This window comes from Neophocaena asiaeorientalis, unplaced genomic scaffold, assembly GCF_003031525.2.
Source record: "Neophocaena asiaeorientalis asiaeorientalis breed wild unplaced genomic scaffold, Neophocaena_asiaeorientalis_V1.1 scaffold264, whole genome shotgun sequence".
NCBI lineage: Eukaryota > Metazoa > Chordata > Mammalia > Artiodactyla > Phocoenidae > Neophocaena > Neophocaena asiaeorientalis.
The window spans coordinates 1,691,188-1,716,403 of record NW_020185332.1 but is presented as its reverse complement, the minus strand read 5'-3'; the positions used below and the strand labels follow the sequence as shown (position 1 = coordinate 1,716,403).

Genomic DNA, 25,216 nt, shown 5'->3' with positions numbered 1-25,216 from the left:
CTGGGCACAGTGTGTTTTATTATATAATTAACCTTGACCCTTCTGGGTTCAAAGAGAGAGGTTAGTTGGAAATAAATCAATAGTCTGGTCTGGTCACTTCAAAGGCTTCGGAACCCGCTGGAAAATTCCATGTGGGTTCAGTGTGTAAATTGGAATAGGGTGTACAATTCTTTTTGAAAGGTTGGGGGGTGGTTAGGTCTAAAGTTGAAATGAATTGTGTATCCGCTTCCTTTCATCAAGCAATCAGGAGTCTTTATTGTGTGTCTTGTTGGGGGCAGTGGAGGGGGGGCGCCTGTGGGAAGGCCTGGGAGAAAACACGACACGGTGTGACCTCTATGTGACCACTGGGCCCGGCTCTAGGACAATAGGCATCTCTCCAAGCTTAGGAAGCACGGCCCCTCCCCAGCAGGGCTCGGCCCTTTATTCTGACAGGTCTGGAATTCTTGGAATCACCGAACCATCACCATCATAATACACAGCATTTATTGAGTGCTTACCATGGACCAGGTGCCAGGGATTTTCCAGTTATTTTTTCATTTGATCCTCGTAACAACCCAATTAGATAAGTACCATTATTATCTCTATTACAGATGAGGAAATTGAGCTTCAGAGGGGCTAAAGAGCAAGTCCAGAGCCACTTTGAGGTTTTCGTTTTTTTGTTTTTAATAGTTATTTATTTATTTGGTTGTGCTGGGTCTCAGTTGCAGCAGGCAGCCTCCTTAGTTATGGCATGCGGGATCTAGTTCCCTGATCAGGGATGGAACCCAGGTCCCCTGCATTAGGAACGCGGAGTCTTAACCCTTAACTGCGCCACCAGGGAAGTCCCTGAGGTTTTCGAAGTCTGTTCCAATGCCATGGCTCAAGGGATGAAAAGAAGACCCAAGGAAGAGTTGCAAAGGACCCAAAGTCTCCAGTCACAGCATTCTTTTCCCTGAAGTGGTTGGAAGCTGAATGGAGCTGGTTTCTCTTCAGGTTTCCTCTCTAGTCCACCTTCCATCTCTCTCTCCATCTTTTCTTTCTCTGTCCCTCCCTCTTTGCTTTCCTGCTTTCTAAATATTCAAGCATTTATTGAGTGTTTAGTGCTGCTCCATGGCAGCACAGGAGGGTCATAAAGAGATAAGAAACCGACACCTGTCCTTAGGAAGCTCACATCCTAAGTTCTCCAAGCAGGCATGACTGACACACATCATGTGCATTTTATGCTACAGAAAGAAATAGTTCTGTATGAGAGGATGCAGAGGAAGGAGAGGTGGTTCTAGTCAGAGAGGATCAGGGAGGATTGGGAGGAGGTGATGTTTGGAAGGATCTGGAAAGAAAAGATGATCAAACAGCCTCATTCTAGGCTGAAGGAACAGCTTGTAGAAAGGCCTGGAGGCACCACTGCCTGGCGTGTTCTGGAGAAGCCAGGAGCCCAGCTTGGAGGATTGGTGTGGATGACGGACAGAAAATTAGGCTCTGCTCTGATTAATAATAATAATAATAGCAAGCACAGTCCTGACTGCTTTTCATAACTGACTTCTTTACTGCTCTCAACAACCTATGAAGTATGTGCTACGCTTGTCCATAGTTTATGGAAAAGGAAACAATGGCGCCAGAGGTTAAGGGACATCCTCTGGGTCACACAGCCAGTCAGTGGCTGAGTGGGGATCATAAACCAGTTAACCCATGCTGTTAACCACTGGGTTACATCACCTCTTGTGAGAGGGCCTTGAATGCTAAGCTAGACATTGGACCGGGCTTCCCTGGTGGCGCAGTGGTTGAGAGTCCACCTGCCGTTGCAGGGGACGTGGGTTCATGCCCCGGTCTGAGAAGATCCCACATGCCGCGGAGCGGCTGCGCCCGTGAGCCATGGCCGCTGAGCCTGCGCGTCCAGAGCCTGTGCTCCGCAACGGGAGAGGCCACAACAGTGAGAGGCCCGCGTACCGCAAAAAAAAAAAAAAAAAAAAAGACATTGGACCGCTCCAGGGGCACTGGGGAGCTATGGCAGGTTCCTGACCCAACATGCATTTTCGGACATGCCCCAACTCCTCAACCCTCCTCTTCAGGGTCTGACATTACTGGATCTCTCCTCAGTGTTTGAGAAGAAAATCTCCGTATCAGCCAGTTTAGACCATTCCTCCCCCCATGTTCCCCCACCCTGCCTTGTCCTCAGTCAGCAGGTAGCATGGGCTTAGAAAAAGGAGGCCCAGGTTCAAGCCCCAGTTCCACCACCTCACCTCTCTGGGCCTCCGTTTCCTCATCCGTTAAATGGGAGGATGACAAGAAGTGCAGCCCTGCTCACTACAAGGCTGTGAGAAGACGCACAGGAGGTAATGTGGAGGTGTTCTGTTAAACGTCACGAGAAGTAATAACAGAGGAATCATCATTATCACTGTGGCACAAGGACTCCATAGAGGCTCTTTCCCTTCCCTGAGGAAACTGCAGGCTATTTGGCCTTCTTGCGACTTCCCTTTCCACCTGGAAAGCCACATAAGGCTTTACTCAGATACATAAGAAATGCAAAAAGCATATGCTCTGGAAATCTAGTAATCGTTCATTCATACATTTACTGAGTATCTACTAAGTGCCAGCCTCCATGCAGCAAATGATAGCCTCCTGGCTGCTCTGTGATCTTACCTGCACTTTGCTTACCCTCTGCCTTCAGCCTTGGGTGTCCTTTCCCCCTTCTCCACTCTTTAAAGTCTTCCTTAATCCTGGCCTTCAATGAATCACGTTTTCTTCTGCTTCCACAGCTTGCCGGTACCCATCCAAGCAAGTACTTGGATAAATTGCAGTTTTTTAAATTCAAGCCCATATTGTCAGCTCACCGAGGGCTGAGTCTGTCTCTCCTGTGTGGGGCTGAGTGCATCTTAACTGCAAGCTTCAGTCAGACGTGGGTTGAGATCAGGCTTTCCTCCCTGTAGCTGTAATTCTCGCTAACCCCACAAGGTGGCAGCAAAATCATCCAATCACAGCCCTTGTCCCAGGAGCGCAGAGATTGCAGGCTGGGAAGCTGCATCCAGAGGCTCCCCCCAGCTCCAGGGAGGCCAGGCTAGGAGTAGAGATCCCTTCAAGCTCACTTTCTTCTTTATCTCCTTCACCAACCCCTTCCGCTTTGGGTCACTTTGCTCTGCCCACCCCAGTTTCTCTGCCTGTAACAATGAGATCATTTGAACACAAACTGAACTCTTCACATACATGAACTGAGTCCTGTCAGGCACTCCTTTTTTTTTTTTTTTTTAACAATAGCTTTTTCAAGTTGTAATTCACATACCATACAATGCACTCATTAAAATGTGCAATTCAATGGTTTTTAATATACCCACAGAGTTATGCGATCATCGCCACAATCAATTTTAGAACATTTTCATCACCCCCAAAAGAAGCCCTGTTACCCATTGGCAGTTACTACCCATCCCCCCACTCCTAGCCCCCAGCCCTAGGCAACAACTAATCATCTTTCTGTCTCCATCGATTTGCCTATTCTGGACATTTCCTGTAAATAGACTCATATAATACATGGTCTTTTGTAACTGACTTCTTTCACTTAGCATGTTTTCAAGGTTTATCCATTTTACTGCTAAATAAAATCCTATTGTATGGTTATACAACATTTTGTTTATCCACTCATTAGCTGATGGACATTTAGGTTGTTTCCACTTTTTATCTATTATGGATAATGCAGCTATGAACATTGCTGTACAAGTTTTTGTATACATATGTTTTCATTTTTCTTGTTTATATACCTAGAAATGGAATTTCTGGGTCATATAGTAACTGTATGTTCACCCTCTTGAGGAGCTGACAGATTTTCACAGCAGCTGTACTATTTTCCATTCCCACCAGCAGTGTGTGAGGGTGTCATTGTATAATGATGTTTCATTGAGACATCACCATGGTGTCTCATTGTGGTTTTACTTTTTATTTCTTTCATGTGCTTATTGGCCATTTGTGTATCTTTGGAGAAATGTCTATTCAGATCCTTTGTCCACTGGGATACTTGTCTTTATTATTGAGTTATAAGAGTTCTTTACACATTTTTTTTTTTTTTTGACTGTGTCGTGCGGCTTGTGGGACCTTAGTTCCCCAACCAGGGATGGAACCTGGGTCCCTGGCAGTGGGAGCACCGAGACCTAACCACTGGACCGCCAGGGAATTCCCATCTTTATACGTTCTAGATACAAGCCCCTTATCAGAGATGTGATTTGCAAATATTTTCTCCATTCTGTGGTCTTTTGTCTTCTTGATGGTGTCATTTGAAACACAAAAGTTTTACATTTTGATCGTGTTCAATTTATTTTTTTTCTTTTGTTGATTGTTCTTTTGGCATCATATCAAAGAAACTATTGCCTAATCCAGAGTTGGGCCAGGCTGTGGGCATTTTGGAGGGATGGCAGGGCCAGTCCCTGCATCTTGACAATGGGCACACAGCACAGGGTGACCAACAGGCTACCTGTGAACTTGGGAGCTCCAGTTTCAACTACACCCCTCTTGAGCTCAAGGAGCAAGGCCCTATCCTTCCTGGTCAGCCTGGCTCCTCCCTGGGCCCTCCTCTCAGCCTCTCCTGCCCTCACCTCCCTGACCCAGGTGGCTCCATGAGGGCCCAGGGGAGCAGTCCCTCTTTGTGGGAGGGCATGGGTCTAGATGTCCCACTCCCTGACTCTAGCCTGAACTCAGCTCAGGACAGGCCCCTCCATCCTTGGTTGCTCCCACTGCCCCCTTCCTGCTGCCAGCCCAGCTTCCCCCAACCCTGTCCTGAGCAGGGTGACTACTCTCCTCACTGCCCCACCCCTAGTCTCCATGTTCACATACCCACTAGCCCCATTCTTTTCCCTCTCCCCTCCCTCGGGGTTCTGGGGCTCAGTCTAGTACCGAGCATCCTACTGTGGCCTGACTGGGCTGGATGCGCAGGGCTCCAGGTGGGGCATGGCTGTCCTGTCTTCCAGCCCTGCCTCTGCCTCTAACTTCTCTGGGATCCTGAGCAACTCCTGCACCTCATAGCTCTCAGTTGCCTTGTCTGTCTCCCAAGGGGGCCAGTGGTCCCTTCGGCCTCTGTCATTCTGGGGTCATTCTGGGTCTACCGTCCCTGGTGGGTGGGGATGTCAGGTTAGCACCAGCTCTCCTGGGTCCCTCACCCCTCACTGCACTAGGAGACGGAGCCAGCAGTGGAGAGGGGCCCCTGCTAGGTGTGCACAGGAGCGTGTTCCTCCCTCCCTGTGACCTCAGGACTGCCCCCGCCCCCCAGACCAATCTTCACTAATCATAGGGATGAGACCCACAAACAGGGCTTGGCTAGGAGTTGGGAGTACTCCCTATCATCCTGCACCCCTCCCATCACACCCCAGGGCCATGGTGGGGAGCCTTCCTACTGCCCAGCCTCCCAGTTCACATTTGTTCTCCACCCGTCCCCCCAAAGTGGTCCCGTGGTCAAACATGTCCACATCTTTGTCTCTACTCCTATCAAAAGGTGGAATCTAACTCTCCTCCCTGGAATCTGCTGGCCTTAGGGATTTGCTCCTCAAGAACAGAACATGGCAGTGGCACTGTGGGTCATCCAGGGCAAGGTTCTAAATGATGAGGCAGTTTCCTCCTGGCTCTCTCTCTCTCTCAGGACGCTGATCCCTGGCTCCCAGCCACCACCAGGCTGTGAGGCAGCCCAGGCCCATGGAGAGGCCACAGGTAGGTGATGGGGCCGAGGGCCAGCGTCAGCCACCAGACGTGAGACCACTGAGCCTTCAGATGATTCCAGCCCCCAGGCTTCAAACTGCCTCAGTGGAGCAGAGACAGCTATTCCTGCTGGGCCCCGCCCAAACTGCAGATTTCTGAGCAGAAGAGATGTTAGGTTAAAGCACTGACTTGGGTGCTTTGTTACGGAGCATTAGGTAATTGGAGCAGGTTGCGAGCCCTGGCTGTTGCTTTCTGCCCAAAGACGAGTGTGTGTGAGTGTGTGTGTGTGTGTGTGTGTGTGTGTGCGCACGTGCGCACGTGTTGAGGCTGGAGCATGGTATTCAGCCTGAGGCTGCTGGATCGTTTGAGACCTCAGGACCCAGATTCCAGCTGGGCCACTCAGCTGATACCAATTTCTGCTAAACTTCCTAATTGGAACCCTGCTTCTCCCTTTACCATAGCCTAGTTCAGGGCCTTGTTAGAATAGGCCCTTCCTGTATTTGCATGTGATTTGTGTGCAATTTGCATACATCTACATGAGTCACATTAGGTGGTTTTTAAAGGTTTCTGCCTCCCTCCCTGGGGGAGGTACTAGCATCTTGGACTCTGGAGGGACAGGGGCACTGGAAGTTACCTGGTCTGCTCTCCCATCCACTCACTGTCTGCTCCACCACATGACAACCCATCACCTCCCCAGGTGGTCCTTGGATGGCTTAGGTTGATGAACAATTTCTGTGTTTGTGGAGCTCTGTGTAAAGAAAGGTGAGGTATTATGTCTACATGTGGACTTAGTTCTTTCCTCTGGGAAAATCAATCAACCACTTCCCCCAACACTCAGGACAGGTACCATGGCAGTCTCAGGCTTCTCTTTCTCAGCTCAGCATCCACAGCGCCATCACTGTTTTTGGTCTGACATCGGCCCCAACCACCCCTTCTGGCCTCTTCCAGAAGTGCCAGGCCAGGGGCTTTCAAATGTTTCTTTTAGGAGCAGTATCCTGTTTTCATGAAATCTCATGTGGAGTCTAACATGTTAAGACAGGTAAAAAATAGAGCTGCTCTAGGTGAAGGTGGGCAGGGAGGCTCCCCCAGGTCCCCAGCCAGAGCTGGAGAACCCAGCTTGCAAACCACTATCCTCTCAAAAGATGCCTCTGGGTATAGAACCCCACCCTCCAGACTTGCAGAGCCTCGAGGGGTGAGCCCTGGCTTTCCATTTCAGCAGCAGAGGGGACACTGACAGTCTAAGCAGTTGCATTCACCATTGCTTCTTACTAAGCTTGAGGCCCACTGAGACCTCCTGATCTTTGTCAGCACAACACCTTTAAGCCAAGTCTCTCGTGGTCTATCCTCAGCCTTGGCAGCCTCAGATACCTGGCTTCAGGAGCCTGGACTGAAGAGAGGACAGGGAGTAATAAAGAGGGCTGGCCAGGGGTCTGGCTCTGTGCTCTGAAGACAGTCACCCAGTCAGAGCCCCAGTTTCCTCAACTTCAGGATGGGGAGGAAAACAGTCCTTTCTCATAGACAGTGCACGAAAAGCATATAGCCTCGCCCAGCAGCTGGCTCAATACTGGTGGTCTGTCACTATAGGGCCGAAGGACTGGTCTCGGATCCCTCACTGCCAGCTAAGGAGGCACAAGCAGTGGTCAGAATTGCAGACTCTGGAACCTGGCGACCTGGCCCGGACACAAACTCTGATCCTGCTGAGACTGGCAGTGTGAGATTTAGGATGTTTCCTTCCTTTCTCTTATCTCTTCTCGGTTTCATCATCTGTAAGAGGAGATGATGATAACTAGAACATCGACCTCCCAGGGGGTTGTGAGGACCTAGGCAGCCTCCCCACCTGTGGAGAAGACCCAGCATGCACGGTGCCTGTAAGTAGTACCCCGGGGTCTGCTGTTATCACCACGGGCTCTGACCCTGTCAGGGTCCACCTGGCTCACCACCCTGGCTCCCCTAATCCCAGCACTCCTACCCCTCCCCCAGGGCCTGACACAGCCACCAAAACACCCGAGATCCACTTTGGCAACAGGACTTTTATTCAGTCAAAATGAGTGTGATAAAACCCAAGACAGGCCAGGTGGCCCCCCTCCCCCAGACCCACACTTCCCTTGGGAGAGGGGGTTCCAGGATGAAAGGAGGTGCAGAGAAGTCGCTGCAGGGACCAAGGGGCACTGCCTGGGAGGTCTGAGGTGCCCTGGGCTCAGGCCCAGTACTGGGGAGAAGGGACGATAACCTTCCCCGAGTCCACACAGATGAAACCGCAGTCTTCCAGGAAAACACCACCAAGTGTACCTTCTTCAGCTAATTCACTAAAGTTGGGGGTGGGGGTCCCTAGAGGGTTGGGGGGGTCAGGGGCTTTACGGTCTAATCTCATACTTAAGGAATGCACATTTTTTTCCTTTTAAAAAAAGTTTTGTTTCTGCTATTTAAAAAAATGTTTCTGAGTGTAACCAAAAATAGGTATTTGTTTCCTTTTTTTTTTTTTTCTTCACCTTTAAGTCTTTCAAAGAACAACACAACAGAAAGAGAAACAAGAAGTCACAAGAACATAAATCCTTAAACACACCTTATAGAAAAATAGCTTCCGGCCACATCTGCTGACATTGGTTGTTCCACTGTCCAGGGGCTGGGTCCAGCTGGCAGTGTCCCATGGAACAGTGGGCTGGGGACCCCCCCTTGCACACACACACAGTACATTCCGGAGGCCCGTCTGTTCCAGCGGCTCTGTGGGCAGGACAGGAGGCAGGCTGTGGGGTGACAGCCCACCCTCCCAAGGCCCACGTGCAGAGAGGGTCCTGGGGGTCCCAGTCAAGGATGAGTTGGTGGAGAGGGTCAAAATGGGAGTGGACAGGCAGACAAGACAGAGCACTGGGAGCGTGCTGGGAAGTGGCTAGTTTTTGTTCCCAGGAACAAATTCTCCTCTTATTTTTGGCTTTTTTTTTTTTTTTTTCACATTTTCTTTGACTAATTCCATCTTTCTTTCTGCAGGCGCCGAGAAGCCTATACTTGGTGAGGAGCCAGGAGGGAGGGTCCAATGATACAGCACAGGCCCGGGAGCCAGCGAGCCTCGAGGTAGACATTTTCTTTCACACCTGGAAATGGGGAAGTGCTTTTTTTTTTTCCTTTTTTTTTTTTTCTAAACTCTGGACAACAATGTGGGGAGGGAGAGGGGGTGCCCCTAAAGGGGCTCGAGGTAGGAGTACATTCGGGGCTCTGTGGGGTGGGGGGGGCTGAGGCCACGGCCCCACTCCCCTGAGGACATTCATTCCGGCTGAGGTAGGTGCTGAGAGCCAAAACAGCAAAAATCCATCCTGAGAAAACAAGTCGTGGAGGGTGACAGTGTCAGGGGCCCAGCCACAGCAGGGGCACACGTTTGGAGTCTAATTCACCTTTCTCTCTCTTCTCTTTCCCTTTTTTTTTTTTTTTTAATTTTAAGTTTGTTCTTTTTTTAAAGAAAAACGTTAGTTCAGTTCCAAGTCATGTGGGTACCAGGCAGAGGTTGGGGGGGCCTTGGCCCAAAGGAGGGGCTCCTGCAGGAACCCCTCCGGGTCCTTGCAGGGTGTCCCTTGCCAAGGCTACTGTAAGTCTTGACAATCAGAGGAGCAGTCAGGACAGAAATGCTGGGAAGCCCCCATCCGAATCCCACATGACAGGAGAAACCTTGCCTTTGACCTGAGAATGGGGGGTTGCTCCCTCCAGAGCCTCCCGGACACTGGCTACTGTCCCGAGCGAGCTGGCAGGGTGGCTGGTCCTTCACTCAGGAGGCCGGGGCCCGTGTCCTGGGGTGGCAGGGCAGCGAGGGGGCCTACACAGGGGGCCTTGGCCTCCGACGTCATCTCCTCCAGGAGCCCGAACCCCTGAAGCGGCAGCATGGAGAACTGGGTCTCCTCACACAGGGCAGGGGCCTCAGGGTCCTGCTGGGGAAAGGGCCAGTCACACAGGCGTCAACAGGAGGGCCACAGGCTCGTGAGCCCCCAGCCAGGGGGTCAGGCTCTGGAGCCAATCCCACTCGGGGGTTCAGTCTCCAGGCTTCCCTGCCTGACCCGGGGGTACAGAGAGAAGCACCAGCCGCCAGTCTTGTGCCTGGAGAAGCCCTGCAGCTTGATGGAGGCCGGTGACCAAGGCTTGTGACCAAGGTGAGGAGGGTGGAGCCTGAAGGAGGGGGTTGGCTCGGGGGAGGGCGGGGCACTCACCGTGGGTCTGGGGTTAGGTCTGGGGTCAGGCTGCCCCACGGCCCCCGCTCGGGGGAATAGCTGCTCCAGTTCCTTCAGGTCCACATGTTTCCCATCTCGGCCCAGCTGGCCCCGCTCTCCCCGTCCCGCCCCATTCAGTGCCAGGATGCCAGGGTCCCTCTGGCTCCGGGGGCCCTGAGGAGGGGAGAGCTGGTTTTCTACATCCTTACACAAGAGGACCCTAGGGGGTGAGCCAAGAGTTAGGGGGAGGGATGTGGGAGGAGCAAGAACAAAAGAATGGAGACAATGGGCCCCAAACCCTGCCTCCCCTGCAGTTTCCCGGCTCCAGGCCTGCCCACCCCATGCTGGCCCAGCCCCCTCTCCCTGGCCCAGGACCCACCTGCCCCTTTGGCCGAATAAGAGGAAGAGGACACAGAAGATGATGCAGGTGACCCCGATGTGGATGCCAATGACGATGCCTGTGGTAGACGTCTGGTTGGTGGCCTCCTCCTTCCGGCAGTCACATGGTGGGCTCAGGGCTGGGGGTGGAAGCAGCGGCAGGTTGGGGGCTGTGGCTCCCAGACACCCAGCCCTTGAGGGTTACTTCTCCCTCGGCTGCTCGACATATGATTTGCCCTTGTTAATGGGACCCCAGCCCAACCTTTAGGTTTTTTTTTTACCAGTTACTGAGCACTAACTTTGTGCCAAATACTAGGAATAACACTTTACATGGACCATTTCACCCTCCATACAGTTCTATAAAGCGGGTATTACTATCCCTGTTTTACGAAGGAGAAAACCGGGGCTCAGAGAGGTTAAGTAACTTGCCCAAGGTCACACAGCCAAACATCAAACTCAGGTCTAAGCCTATGTTCTCCAGGGCTGCATGTACTGTTCTACCCTCCTGCTTTCCCTGGATGCCTGCTCCCCTTCTCCCTCAGCCTCTCTTCCTGAGGGCCAGTCTTTAGCCAGACCCCATCCCCAGCCCTCACCTGTCCTCTCAGATGCTCCCCTCAAAGACACGAAGCGGACTGTGGCATTGCCATCCCCATGCTGGTTGTAAGCGAGCAGCTTCACCTCATACACTGCAGTGGGGTCTGGGGGGAAAGCCAGGATGCTGAGGGACCTCCCCCGGCCCCACCAGGCGGCTGTCCCCAGGGTGAACTGGAGAAGACCTCTGTGAACCACCTCCTGGCACCAGGCACCACACCCCCGCCCAGCTCCCCAAGCCCCAGCCGTGTCCGCCTCACCGAGCTGGCTGAGGTTGTAAGAGGAGACAGTTCCAGGCAGCAGGATGGGGCCGGTGAAGGAGGCCTTGCTTGCTGGGCGGTAAAACAGCTTGAAGCCGCCCTCGTGCTGGGCCAGCCGGGGCCAGGGCTCCCACAGCAGCTGCAGGGTGGAGCTGCCCAGGACTCGCACTGACAGTGGGGGTGGGGCGGGGGCTGTGGGTGGAAAAGGAGGCCGAGATGTGAGGACTTGGTGGTTGAAGCTCTACCCTTCCACCTGCTACCAATGACCCAGACACCGCCCCCCCACCCAGAGCCTGACCGCTCTCTGACCTCTAACCCAGGGCCTCTGCTTGCTCAAATAGCACCTTTACGTGAGTTAGAAAACAACACCCCTGGTGGTCCAGTGGCTAAGAATCCGCCTGCCAACGCAGGGGACACGGGTTCGATCCCTGGTCCGGGAAGATCCCACATGCTGCAGAGCAACTAAGCCCATGTGCCACAACTACTGAGACTGCATGCCACAACTACTGAAGTCCATGCACAGCAATGAAGACACAGTGCAACCAAAAAGAAAAAATAAGAAAGTGTTGTCAGGTTTTTTAAAAAAAGAGAAAAGAAAAGGACACCCCTTCCTCCAAGTAGACCCGGCCCCGACTCAGCCTCAGGGCGAAGCACTCTGTGCAGTGCACAACCTGAACAACGGTGCGCAGGGGTTCTGCCCTAATACCCTGAGTGTCTGTGGTTTTGTGCTCCACACCCAGACCTCACCTTCACCTAGAGTGCTGGCCAGGGTGGGGGCAGAGGCTGAGCTGGCCCCCCGGGGCGTGTAAGCTTTGATGTAGAAGCTGTAGGCAGTGGAGGGCTCCAGGTCGCTCACCAGGTGCTGAAAGGTGCTCTTGCTGACTGCTTCCTGATACTCCAGCTCTGGTGGGTCTGGGGGGGCCAAGGGTAGGGCAGGGGATTAAAGGGGCATGAGGGAATCCTACCCACACGGGTGAAATGAGGGCAGCCAGGGTGCAGCCGGGAGAAAGAGGGAAGGTGTTGGGTCAGCACGTGTGGGATCGAGGGGGATGAGAAACAGTGAATAAGAGGAAGGGGATGCAGAGGCAGCCTTGCCCTCCCGGGCCCCACCCACCAGCAGCCTTCCTGATATGCAGGACATAGCCAATGATCTCCTTGGTGTTGACCAGGGGCTCGGTCCAGGACACGCGGACCTCAGTGGACGACACAGAGACCGCCTGCACGTTGACGGGGGGCCCGGGCAGGCCCTCGGCCCACAGCACAGTCAGCCTGGCGCTGGCCTGAGAGGAGCCAGCGCTGTTCTCGGCCATACACTGGTAGATGGCCTCATCTTCAGGGCCGATTCCAGAAATGGTCAGGGTGCTGCAGGGGGAGGGAGAGCCTCAGATCCCCTGCTCCTTCTGGAGTATCCCTTGGAGGTTGGCCAAATCTCCCCATTTGAAAGATGGAGAAACTGAGCCCCTCCAGAAGACAACAGGCTTGTCTGAGATCTCTCAGCAAGTCAGGGGCAGACCTGGGACGACTCAAACCCAAGTCTCCAGACCCCCAGTTTAGTGTTATTCCCTGGTAGGAGGTGCACAGCCTCCTACCCTCTGGGCCTCACTCCAGCACACCCACCACACACGTGCCTGTTGTTATTCTTGAGCCTGACGTGGCCTCCTGGCCCCAGCACCTGTCCATTCTTCAACCACGTCACATGAGGGGGCGGCTCACCCTGGGCTTGGCAGGTGAACATGGCTGTGGTCCCAGCTGGCCTGGAGATGGACTGGGGGTGCTGGACAAACTCTGCTGGGGCTGGGGTTGGGGCAGGGGCGGGCACAAAGAAGCATAAGGGTCACGAGGGGTCAGGTGTACAGGGAGGGGACAGCTGTGAGTGAAGGACTGAGGAAGGGGAAGAGGGTAGGGCCAGAGGTCTGCAGGGAACAAGTGGGTAGGGAACATACACACTCACCCCGCCCCGGGGAGAATCCTCCAGGTGGGGCCCACCCTCCACCCCCAGCCTAGCCTCTGGGAGATGGTGGCAGCCCTCACGTCCCTCCACCCCAGAGAGGCAGACCCAAGAGAGGACTCCATTTTAATGACTATTTAAAAGACTGACATTTGTATCCGAAAGCAATCAAGCTGAGCTCCCTGTTCAGGAAATTGCTAAATAAATAAATGTGCTAATAGGTTTGGCTGCACCTCTAAGGCCAAAGGCCGGTAATGACGGGGAGATGGATGAGCCCTCAGTACCAGCCCCCCTCACCCCTACATTCAATTCCACTCTCCTCCAATCCCAAGCCTCAAACTTCCATTAACACCAGAGAAATGAAATGCTCCATCATTTTCATTTGGACGGATTAACAGCACATGGAATGCTAAACAAATGGGCATTTAAGTTCCTAACTCCCCTCTCTCCCACCTCTCTGGGAGGGAACCACCACAGAAAACCCCTGAGAATGGGACTCCAAGCCGGTTCACGAGACAGTTTAGCCCCAGGGCAGGAGGATGGACAGAATGAGCTGATCAGCTGCAGAGGCCCCACATACCATGGGAGTGGAGGCCAGCTCTCTGTGTGTGTGTGTCTGTGTGTGTGTGTGTGTGTGTGTGTGTGTCAGGAGCTGGGGTGTGAGAGTGTGAAATGATAAACACACAGAGTGTGCAGGCAGGTGTGAGCGTGGAAGTGCCACACGTGTGAATGAGAACAGCACGTGGAGGGAGGGACACATGGGGGTGACACAGGTGGGGGAGACCAGCTGAGATGACAAAGTGGAAATGACTGGGGGGGTGGCGATGGCACCTGGAGGGGCGGATGACCAAGAATGTCCTCGCATTCCCAACATACACATTCCTGGGGGAGGGGGAGAGACAGAGAGCTGCTGCCTTTGGCCTGGGCTGGGGCCCTGGAGAGGGGGCAGGGGCAAGGTTAGGGCAAGGATAGGAAAGTGGGTGAGTACACAGCACTGGGCTTGGGCCAGGGATGTCGATGAGGCAGGGAATGTGGGGTGGGGAGGTCTGTACCTTGCACCACCAGCCGGCCCTGTGCCGTCCTCCTCACCCGGGTGCCGGGCCTGTTGGCTGCACAGACGTAGACGCCCGAGTGCTGGACGGTCACGTCTGAGATGATGAGGTTCCCCGTGCCCAGCACCTGGATGCCCTCCACCCCAATGGGGCGACCATCTGAAGGGGAAGGGGAGGGTCAGGGAGGTAGGTGTGCCGGAATGTCCAGACTTGGAATCGGCCACCATCAATCTACCAGGGAGCCCCTGTCTTTGACTCTTCCCTCTGAGCAACATGGCATTGTGGAGGCGGCCAGAGCAGCACAGAAAACTCTCACCCAGCAGGAGAGAACTGGCTCCTGATCCTAACACTGTCGCTGCCTCACTGGTGACCTTCAAGTCCCCTCCCCTCAGTTTCTCAAACAGGAAAGTAAGGGGTTTGGGTTACATGGACATTTCCCAGCTTGATTTTGTCTCTCCTGAAAATAGTTCCTTGGTCAGATATCCATTCCTCTCCTTGACTGTCACAATGCGCGTTAATATAAAGGCTCTGAGAAGTCCTGTAGCAAAGGGATCTGGTTTACTCTGTTCCCAAACTTGTTAGACCACCAAGCCATTCTTTCCCCTTGCAGATTTCACTTTGGGAAATGTTGCACCAGATGGTCCTTGCAGGGCCTATGGGCTCCTCCTAATGGTGAGGCCACTCTTTCCAGCCTCTCCCAGTCCCCGGGCCCTCCCCCCACCCAGGATCAGATTAGCACAGTCAGAATGCGAGGAGACAGCTCCCCATTCAGTCCCTGAAGTGGTGAAATCTACTCCATTATCCTGCCTGCTGCCCCCTCCTTCCCGGATCACTCAGCTGCTACAATGTGGCACAGTCTCCTTGTGAATGCGACCCCACCCCATCCCCTCCAGACTCTCCTTCCCCCAGTGACCTTTCCACTCAGACAATGTGGGCCCATCTGCACCCTTTCATTTCTCCCCTTCAGCTGCCTAGGGATTTAGGCTGGGGATTTAGGGGGCCAGGTTAGAGGCTGGGGGGTCCAGAGAGAGGATGTGACAACTGGCTGAGATTTTGAGGGGTTTGGGATTGCATCACTGGGGAGGATGGCCAGGGTGTAGATGGCAGAAATGAGCCCAACCGGAAAGAGACTAGAGGTGCTGAGAGCTGCAGAGGGGTTCTGGAGGGCCCGACGGAGATGCCCAGAGTGAGGGGAGCATGGGGGAGGGGAGCTGGCGCAGGACTGCCAGGACTGGACGAGGTAACCTGGGGAGCTAAGCCATCTGCACAGAGGGAGGGAGAATGCAGTGGGCAGGCGGACCTCCCTGGTCCTGCCAAGGAGAGGGGAACCCACCCCCTCCCCTGGCCTCGAAGAGAACGGACCCCCACGGAGAACAAACAGGATTCCAAGTTCCCCCTGGAGCTGGGTGAAGAGACTGGCCCTCCCAGGGGTGGGAGAGGCAGGGGCTGCAGGATGGGGCTCACCCAGGCGGCTCCAGGACACAATGGGGCGCGGGTTGCCCGTGGCGACACACTCGAGCACGGCGGTCTGGTGCACAGTCAGGGTGAGGTTCTCAGGCCCCACGAGGATCGTAGGCTCCTTGTAGGCCCCAGAGCCCGAGCCTGGGAGGAAGATGCCATATTTCTTCACTTTAGCTGGGACCCTTCCCACCTCCTCACCACACCCACCCACCCCCGATACACGGCCTAGGACGTGGGGGGTGGGAGACAAGCTCCAGCCCAGAAGCTGGGTCCCATGCGTAGAGAGGAGAAGCCAGCGGCCCCAGGACGTTGCTCACACTCATCTCTGCGGTCAGGCCCCGCAGGGCCTCCAGCGGTGGGAGAGCCACCCTCACCCAACCACCCATAAGCAGAGAGTGGGCTTCCTCAAGGAGAACTGAGCCAGGGAGGGGCCTCGAACGCCTCCTGAACCCTCACCCTGAAGAGCACAGAACTTTGTGCTCACAAGGTGCTCTGTATGCACTTGGCTGTCCAGGCTCTGGGGCTCAGTTGAAGAGGGACTGATTGGAGGGTGGGAAGAAGAACGAGACAGGGCCAAGGACCCTCACCTGACACGGTGAGGCTGGCCCCATGGCTGACCCGGACACTGGCGACATTTGAGGCCACACAGTGGAAGATGCCGCTGTCCTCAGCCTGAAGGCCTGTGATCTGCAGGACCCCCTTGGGCAGCAGTGTGTACCTGTGGCGGGAGGGCACGGTCAACCATAAGCAAGCACAAGCACCACTGGCCACAGGGTCACTCAGCATCACGGACACAGCCCAGGACCCAGCCACTACCCCAATGTCGCTTTTGTCATCACAGACACACTACGGGACTCTCACAGGTGGATGCACCTACGATTCCAGCCTTGACCACAATCACACACAGATCTTCGCGTGCATTCAAGTGTTGAATCTGGGCCCACAAACCACACAGATACTCAGTCTCAACAAAGTTGCAGAAACACCACCCTGGAGGCCACAGGCAGGCCTCCTTCAAGGCCCAGACACTGGACTGGCCTGCCTCTTGGTCATCCCTCCACCTTCCCCACCCGGGGCTCACCTCTCATTGTCTGTATCAATGGGGACTCTGTTCTTCTCCCAGGTGATCAGGGGTTTGGGAAGCCCATGGATTTGGCACTGGAAGCGGGCCACACCGCCCTCCTCACCCACGGTGGCCTGAGGGTGCACATGGAAGTCGGACATGGCTGGAGAAAGAAAAGGAAATGTGTATGGGGAAGGCGCACTGCTGAGGTGCAGAGGGGATGGGAGAGGGCGTGGGGGGCCTCGGGCCTGTGTCCTGGAGCCCTGGAGCTCACCCGGCTCAGGGCGCAGGGTGTCTTCCCCCAAGCTGAGCTGGCAGGTGCAGGGCAACAGCTTGCTTGGGGCACATCGGCACTTACCCTGCCCCCTACCTGTGGGAAACATCTCCCCCTAAGGGATGGTATAGGCTGGGCTGGGACACTTTGAGAAAGGTCTGGACAAATTCTTGGATAAACCTCTAACACGGAAATCTTGGGCTGCAGACCCACGAAGGCTAGTCAGAGAAAACCCTTGCTCCCAAGGCCTGCTCCCCACTTTTACAGCTTTCGGATTTATTTTTATAAACTCCCTGTAAGGTATGCAAGTGCTAAGTATTATGCTGTACATTTTACAGAATAGGAAACAGAGAGGGGAAGCGATTAGTCCAGCGTCACCCAGCAGGGACACTGGTCGTTAGAGCCTGGTTACCAGCACCCAGTGGCTTTCTTTGCCCTTCATCATCACCCCCTTATCCCCAGTTCTTCTGCAGCTTCTCAATGTACCCCAAGAAGGTGGTGTACCATCCAAGGTGACAAGCCTCTTAGAAGACAGTCAGACCTACCAATCTACATTTCAATGTGTCGTAAATATTCAGGGGCTGCCTTCCCACCTTTTGGGGATCTGAACTGCTTGGGCTCTGATCATGGGAGGGGCCGTGGTGCACGCCCCCCACCCCCTTTCAGGCCGGTGAAGTGTTCCTGCCCACCCTCACTCCCATCCATCCTTACTCCCCAACCTGTAAAGCCCAGGGAAGGGGCCCCTCCCACATGGGTTCCCAGCTTCAGCACCAGGGCTGTGATTTCATTAAAATCCACTTTGCTTCAAGTGCGGGAAGGAGGCTCACCATCTGTCCAGGCAGGCAGCCCCTCCCCTCCAACACTCCATCAACTGGGACAGTTGTCCCCTCCCAGAAGAAGCCCTCCCTCTCCCCACAGCAGCAGGGACGCTGGAGCTTGTCCTGGTCCCTGCTCCTGACTCCCTGGTGCGGGTGGGCACACCCCGTCTCAGGCCCCCTCAATCCACCGGTCTGTTCAGGACTCCAGGGCAGCTCAGACAGGCCGAGCCTTTGTGCCCTTCCTGCCAGAGTCTCTGGGGGCTGACTCTTTTGTGTCACATTCTCCATCTCATTTGCATGTGGTTCATTAAATATAAACATGCATAAAAATCCCCAGCCCAGCCTCCTCCTCTTTCAGGGCCTCCGGGGAGTATGGCTGATGGGTGTGAGCGCGTCCTTGCACGTGTGTGCAGAGCTGTGCTCGCGGAGAGGACATGGTTGCCTCTGTGTATGTGGTGTGAGTGTCCAAGCTGGATGTGAATGGTGGGGGGTGGTTGTATCCCTCAGCTCCTGTGGCTGGTGTGTGATTCTGGTTCTGTGTAGGTAATCAATCACACATGTCCCTGTGTAGGTATAGTCCTTACAAAGGGCACCTTGGGGCCCTAGGGGCGGGAGATGGGGGCAAGTGCCCCAGCTGGTGTCCCCATCAGGCTCAGTGAGATGATCCCCAGGGAGCACTGTGAGGTCAGCCTGCCCAGGCTCAGGCCAAAGGCTGTGTTTGGCCAAGGGCCTGCAGGTCAGCCCAGAGGTTTGGGGCAGGGGGCTGAGGCACTGGTAGGGCCCCTCTACTGCTTCCAGGCCTCAACCTCTAGGAGCGCGGGGCTGGAGGCAGGCCTAGCAAGCGGAGAGGGCACCCCGGCTCCTGGGTCAGCTGTCTATGCCCCACCCACCCAGCCCTGCCCTTCAGGAGCTGGGGAGCTGCCTGCCCCCTCCTCACTCCAGCTGGAGAGGAGCCTGCAGCCCCCCAGGGACTTGGGGCGGGGACTAATGGCTCTGCTGACTACAGATGCCTCCTCATTAAGGAACCCGAATCCTTTTGTGTTTCTAGCCCCCATTCTGGGCTCCCTGGAGGCACCTAGAGCTAGGAGCTGGCCTGAGGAGAGATGCAAGGGAAAGGGCTGCTTCTCATCAGGGTGCACTGGATGGAGAAAGTTTGGCCTCTAGCTTCTTTCTCCCCCTAAAACTAAACAATGAAAAAGCATGGGTTGAATGTGATGCTGCAGAGGAATGCCCGAGCAGGAAGGGGTGATAGTTAAGGAGCCAGTCTGATCATCTTCACACTTTACAACAGAGTCCGAGGGGTCCCCAGGGGCCCCTGGGATGCAGCTGGGGCCCCTCCCCACCCAGGGCTTCACATCTCCCCTCCATCAGAGCAGCACCTTGCTAGACCTCTCTATCAGCTTTACTTAACTGCAGTTCTGCCAAACATTTCATTTGAAGGGTAGCTTTGCTTTTAAAAGTGCTTGAAAACCACGCATGTAAAGCCAACACATTCATTTTATGAAAGGGAAACTGAGACCCAGGCCCAGTTGGTGGCTCTACTGGCCCCAAATCAGAAGTTCCATGCCCCAAGCCCTCTGCTGGGGTGTCCCCAGCAAATTTTTCACTCTCCAAGGACAGGTGACCCCAGGGCAGACTGCAGGCTGGGCCAGCCTCTTCTCACTGGCTGTGAGTTGGCACTGTGTTACAAGTTGCAGGGACGACAGTGAGCCCCTGAGAAGGTTTTTCTGTCCCATCCCTCGCAGCCCAGCTGGTTAGGCAGTGTGGTCCGGGGGAGGGGGTGCAATAGGAGGGTGTGGTCCTCTTTATCTGAGGCTCCTTCTTCCCTCCCCTTCTTCTCACCCCTACTCAACCCTTGGGTCAGCCCTGTATATCCCTTCGGTGTCCTGGGGGATTGCAGTGAGACCGTGGGCAGGCAGTGTCAGGGTATAAAAGGGAACAACAAACCTGACTCCATGTTGGATCTGTTTCTTTTTCTTTAACCTTTGTATTCTATTGCTTTTGCTACAAGTTAGTTGCTAAAGGGATGTTGCCTAGAGCTTAAAGTATACATGATGGCCCATCTCTGAGAACCCTGCCTCCCATAATAGGAGCGCTGGTCCTTTCCTCCACAGATGAAGGGGTGAACAGGTACTCTGCAGGGCCTCCCACGTCAGACTCCTGCCGCCTTCCTGTACAGGCCTTTGTCCACACTCAGCTGAGCTCACTCCGAGTTCGTCCACTCACTCCGAGTTCGCTGCTGACTTCTTTAGGAAGTCAGGGGAGAAAATTTCTCAGGGCCACTTAGATCTCCTATCTCTCAGAGAGGAAACACGTTTGGTTTACGTGTCTGTTTTGCACTGGCTTGTACGAGCAGGCCATGGAGGCAGCTGTCCCTCATCGTGTCTCTCTGGGAGAGGGTCCCTGGGCAACCATGAGGATGTGGGGCTGAGGACTGGACCTCAAAAAACGCTGACCTCTGAGAAAGTCATTCTGGAGGCCACTGTGTGGTTGACAGTGGTGGGCACAGTGGCTGGAGGCACTATTTGTTAATAGTTTTTTATTATTATTATTTTAAATCTTTATTTTATATATTTATTTTTGGCTGCGTTGGGTCTTCGTTGCTGCACACAGGCTTTCTCTAGTTGCAGCGAGCGGGGGCTACTCTTTGTTGCAGTGCGCGGGCTTCTCGTTGCGGTGGCTTCTCTTGCTGCAGAGCACGGGCTCTAGGTGCGCGGGCTTCAGCGGTTGTAGCATGCGGGCTCAGTAGTTGTGGCTTGCAGGCTCTAGAGCGCAGGCTCAGTAGTTGTGGTGCACGGGCTTAGTTGATCCGCAGCACGTGGGATCTTCCCGGACCAGGGTTCGAACCTGTGTCCCCTGCATTGGCAGGCAGGTTCTTAGCCACTGTGGAGGCACTATTTGTGGCCAGTGTGGGTAGCACTGTGTATGGGGCTGGTGGACATGAAGGTGGTGCTGTGGCTTGCGGCTAACGATGCTTTACCTTCCTGCTCACACCTGTTGGTCGGGTAGGAGCCGTTTCGGGTTCCTCACTTCAAGCTGGGTTATGGGAGGGGGTCGTGTTGGGAGGCCCCTCCTGTGTGAGGACCAGAGAGAGTGACAGGGAGGACAGAGGCCTGCTTGGGGGTCATTATGGAGAAAGGAAGAAGAAAGCACCTTTGTCCTCAAACAGTCTGAGAAGGAATCTCAGCCGCTCCCTGTCCCTGCCAGGGGTACAGCTAGGCCGTGGGGAAAGAGGGTTCACAGAGACAGCCCAGCAACCCACCGGGCTGGAAGGGAGCAGAAACCAGCAGGAAATGGCTCCTGGACACCCCTATAAATCACCCGAGGGGAAGGGAGTCTCCTGAGAGCCAGATCTAGAGCGGCTCAGGGAGGGGAGGGGAACTTTCCTCCTGGTCCACGACCTCTGGCGAGGTCAGGCCTGGATCTGATTAGACAGGCTCCAAGGGGACGCTGAGGGGGCAGGAAGGGTCGGGGCAGAGTGCTGGGAAGGAAGCCAGCAGCATACCCCAAGCCCAGCCTCCAACCCTTTGGCTACAGCCAGACTCCTATCTGGTGTGTGATGACAAAGAGATCAGTGGGCTTGCTGGGTGGGATGGAGAGTTCAAAACACAGCCTTTGCAGAAGCCAGCGGCACTGGAGGTCTGAGGCACCGACTGCCCCCACTCATACCGCCATTCAAGAGGAATAACCACGACCTGCAGACTCTTCCAAAGGCCATCCAAAGTCCCCTTCCTTGTATCCATCCCTGCCAAGGACCAGGGACACCCCGAACGCCCGGTTCCCCCTCACGCAGCTCAGATGATTGTAATGTTTTTCCTTATACCAGAGGCACAGCTGAATCCCATATGCTTCCACCCAATGCCCCAACTTCCCCTTGAGAATCTCATTTTTTAATAAAGTTAAGTAGCCAGCTATTAAGCACTTGAAATGTGACCAGTCCAGATTGAGTTGGGCTGTAAGTGTAAAATACACACTGGATTTCGAAGATTTAGTACAACATAAAAAGACACTAAGCATTGGGGAAATGCAAATCAAAACCATAATGAGAGGCCACCTCACACCCATTGGGATGGCTACTACCAGAGCAGTAACAAAAAACAACAGAAAATAGCAAGTGTTGACAAGCATGTGGAGAAATTGGAACCCTTGTGCACTGTTGGTGGGAATGTAAATTGGTGCAGCCACTATGGAGAACAGTATGGAGGTTCCTCAAAAACTTAAAAATAAAACAACCATACAGTCCAGCAATTCCACTTCTGGGTATATACCCACAAGAATTAAGGGTCGCGAAGAGATATTTGTACAGCCACATTCATAGCAGCCTTATTCACAATAGCTAAAAGGTGAAAGCAGTCCAAGTGTCCATCAACTGCTGAATGGATAAATAAAATGTGTTTATACATACAATGGAATATTACTCAGCCTTAAAAAAGGAAGGAAATTCTGACACATGCTACAATGTGGATGAACTTTATGGACATTATGCTAAGTGAAATAAGCCAGTCACAGAAAGACAAATACTGTATGATTCCACTTATATGAGGTACCTAGAGTAGGCAGATTCATAGAGACAGAAAATAGAATGGTGGTTGCCACAGGCTGGTGGGGAGAGAGGAATAGGGAGTTACCGTTTAACGGGAATAGAGTTTCACTTTTGGGAGATGAAAAGAATTCTGGACGTGGATGGTGGTGACAGTTTGCACAATAATATGAAGGTACTTAATGCCACTGAACTGCACACTTAAAAATGGTTAAGACAAAAAAAGAATGGTTAAGACAGTAAACTTTATGTTATGTGTATTTTACCACAATTAAAAAGTTGGAGGGACTTCCCGGGTGGTCCAGCGGTTAAGAATCCACCTTCCAATGCAGGGGACGCAGGTTCAATCCCTGGTCAGGGAACAAAGATCCCACATGCCGCGGGGCAACTGAGCCGGTGCGCTGCAACTACTGAGTCCATGCACCGCAACTAGAGAGCCTGCAGGCCGCAAACTACAGAGCCCACGCACTCTGGAGCCCACACGCCACAATTAGAGAGAAGTCTGCGCACCGCAAGGAAGAGCCTGTGAGCTGCAATGAAAGATCCTGGCGCCGCAACTAAGACCCGATGCAGCCAAAAATAAATGAATGAATGAATAAATATTTTTTAAAAGTTGGAAAAATAATAATTTTGATAATAGTTAATAATTTAAAATATTGCTAACAAGCTGAAATGATAATATTTTGGATTTTAAAGACAGTTCAAAAAATGTAAAAAGTATTAATAATTTTAAAATAATCATTATATGTTGGGATAATATTTTGTATATATTAAGTAAAATAAAGTTTATTATTAAAATTAACTTCACTTGTTTCTTTTTTTTTTACTTTTTTTGTAAATGTGACTATTAGAAAACTTAAAGTTACCTACGCGGTTTGCGTTATACTCCCATTGGACAGTCCTGCTCTAGAAGACACAACCAATTTTGTTCTTCACACAACAGATCTTCAAATACTCGAGGTCTGGGTTGTTCCCTGAGAAACATCTTCTGAGGGGAAACACCCTTAATTCCTTCAGCCACTTGTGATGTGAAATGATGTTCAGATGCCTTAAGCCTGAAGACCCTGGGGATGGTATGAACCCAAAGGGCCTTACACCAGCAGGGGACCTGGAGCAGATTTCAGCCATCATCTGTAGTGAGCATCCTTGTGTTGTCCAATATGACAGCCACTAGCTACATGTGGCCACTTAAATTAAAATTAAATTAAAAATTCAGTTCCTCTGGCTCCCTAGCTACCTTTCAAGTGTTCAATAGCCACAAGTGGCTATAGGCTACCTTATGGGACAGCACCAATAAAATACTTCCATCATCACAGAAAATCCTTTTGGACAGCACTGGTCCACACCCAAGGCAAGGCCTCAGACCCACAGCTGCTTTCTGTCTTGCTCCCTCTCTCTTGCTGCCCCGCCAGAAAGCCCCCTTTCTTCTCCATCTTCATCACTAGCCCAGCTTTGCCCCTACCAGATCCCTCCTCTCCTGGCCACATGGACTCAGAAACTGCTGACAAGGCCCGCATTTGATCGCATCCTAAGGCTGTCACACTGCATGGCAGAGAAGGCCTCACACAGCACGATTTCTACTTCTGGTGGGGAAATACTTGCTGAGAGCATTTTGAGGGAGCAATGCAGTGAAGAGGTTAATGGTACAGGCTCTGGAATCAGACAGAACTGGATACAAGACTCACCTCCGCCACTCTTAGCTCTGTGAACTTGGGCAAGTTAGTCTCTCAGAACCTCTATTTTCTCACTTATAAAATTGGGATGACAACAGCTCATGTTGCTAGAGCTGCTGCACTGGTGGGAATCAATGAGATTTATTTGTAAAGTGCTTGGCACAGTCCTTGAAAAATAGCAAATACTTGCCAGTGATTGTTGAGGGAAAATAGTAGAATCTTGAGTTAAAAGGTGCTGAGAGGTTATGGAAGAGCACGGTAGGATTGGGGTTGGGTGGCCATCTACTCCAAGAGGGTAGCCGTATTCCCATGGAGAGGCAAAAGCTCAGAGAGCTAGTGGCAGAGCCCTCTGGAGAACTGAGTAAAGACAGAATTTGCAAGGCCTGAATGGTGAGAGGGTCAGTGCAGGGGGAAGGGAGCAGCCTGGTATAAACCAGAGCTTGGCTTCTATTTCACTTATGCCTGGGGGCTTCACAGAGGCCCCAGTAGGTGAGCTGTCACTTGGAAGAAGCCACTGGGTAATTGAGGCCTTGATTTCTCTAGTAAAATGTTTATGAAGCCCATAAACTCATGCCTTTATTGGCCAGGCTCATTCCGGGGGATGGATGTGGCTCTCCAAGGTGTAGTTAAAGCACCTGCTGAACTCAGGCACCCGACGGCTACTCTGGCCTCCACCCAGACCCACCAGGCAGAGTGACTCCTGGAGGGCGAGGAGGCCAGCCAAGTCCACATGCTCTTTAAACTCCGCAAAGCACTTGTAAATGTCCTCTCTAAATGCGCATGGGAAGGAGAGAGGTAATGGCAGAGAACCCTGAGTCCTGGGGAGGCTGGCAACTTGCCACGGTCCCGGTGGGATATTGGTTTTGTCATCAGGGTTCTCTGGGCCAGGCCTAGCCTCTCCAACACTCTGTCCCAGTCTCTCCAATATCTGGGTCCCCACCGTGCCCATGACTTTGGCTCCGTTAGGGAAGATCCCCTACATTGATTGGCTGATGACATTTGGAGTTGAGGAAAGTATGAACTTAGAAGACCTGTATTTACTTCCCTGGCTCTCCAAAGGGAAGTCTGAGAGTTGAATTATGGTTCTGAATCCAAAGAGTAGGTGTTTTTTGCGGGGAGCAGGAGGGAGGCACTGTGTGGGGTTTGGGTGTTGGATGGGTGTGGGTGGACGGCGTCTGGAGCTTACAAACATCCCCAGAAGACTGCGATGGCTCAGAGGCCCTGTTCAGTTTTGCTAGGGGTGATTGATTCATCTGGGCGTTTGCCTGGTGACCCTGCTCTGAGAAGCCTCTGGAACCTTTTGTCTCCCTCTTCAAGCCCCT

At 53.2% G+C, this 25,216-nt stretch overlaps 1 protein-coding gene across 1 annotated transcript in view; it reads right to left on the bottom strand.

Annotated features, from left to right (window-relative positions):
- Positions 1-8,793: 8,793 nt before the first annotated feature.
- Positions 8,794-25,216, bottom strand: part of IGDCC3 (immunoglobulin superfamily DCC subclass member 3) — a 39,033-nt gene continuing 22,610 nt past the window's right edge. The window contains exons 2-13 of the mRNA XM_024735244.1: positions 16,608-16,752; positions 16,114-16,244; positions 15,530-15,667; positions 14,066-14,224; positions 12,694-12,859; positions 12,180-12,427; positions 11,813-11,977; positions 11,066-11,257; positions 10,808-10,912; positions 10,216-10,354; positions 9,837-10,056; positions 8,794-9,557 (exon numbers count right to left, since the gene is read on the bottom strand). Of these exons, the coding sequence (XP_024591012.1) occupies positions 9,360-9,557; positions 9,837-10,056; positions 10,216-10,354; positions 10,808-10,912; positions 11,066-11,257; positions 11,813-11,977; positions 12,180-12,427; positions 12,694-12,859; positions 14,066-14,224; positions 15,530-15,667; positions 16,114-16,244; positions 16,608-16,752 (2,006 nt within the window). The 3' untranslated portion in view covers positions 8,794-9,359. The remainder of the gene's footprint in view (positions 9,558-9,836; positions 10,057-10,215; positions 10,355-10,807; positions 10,913-11,065; positions 11,258-11,812; positions 11,978-12,179; positions 12,428-12,693; positions 12,860-14,065; positions 14,225-15,529; positions 15,668-16,113; positions 16,245-16,607; positions 16,753-25,216) is intronic.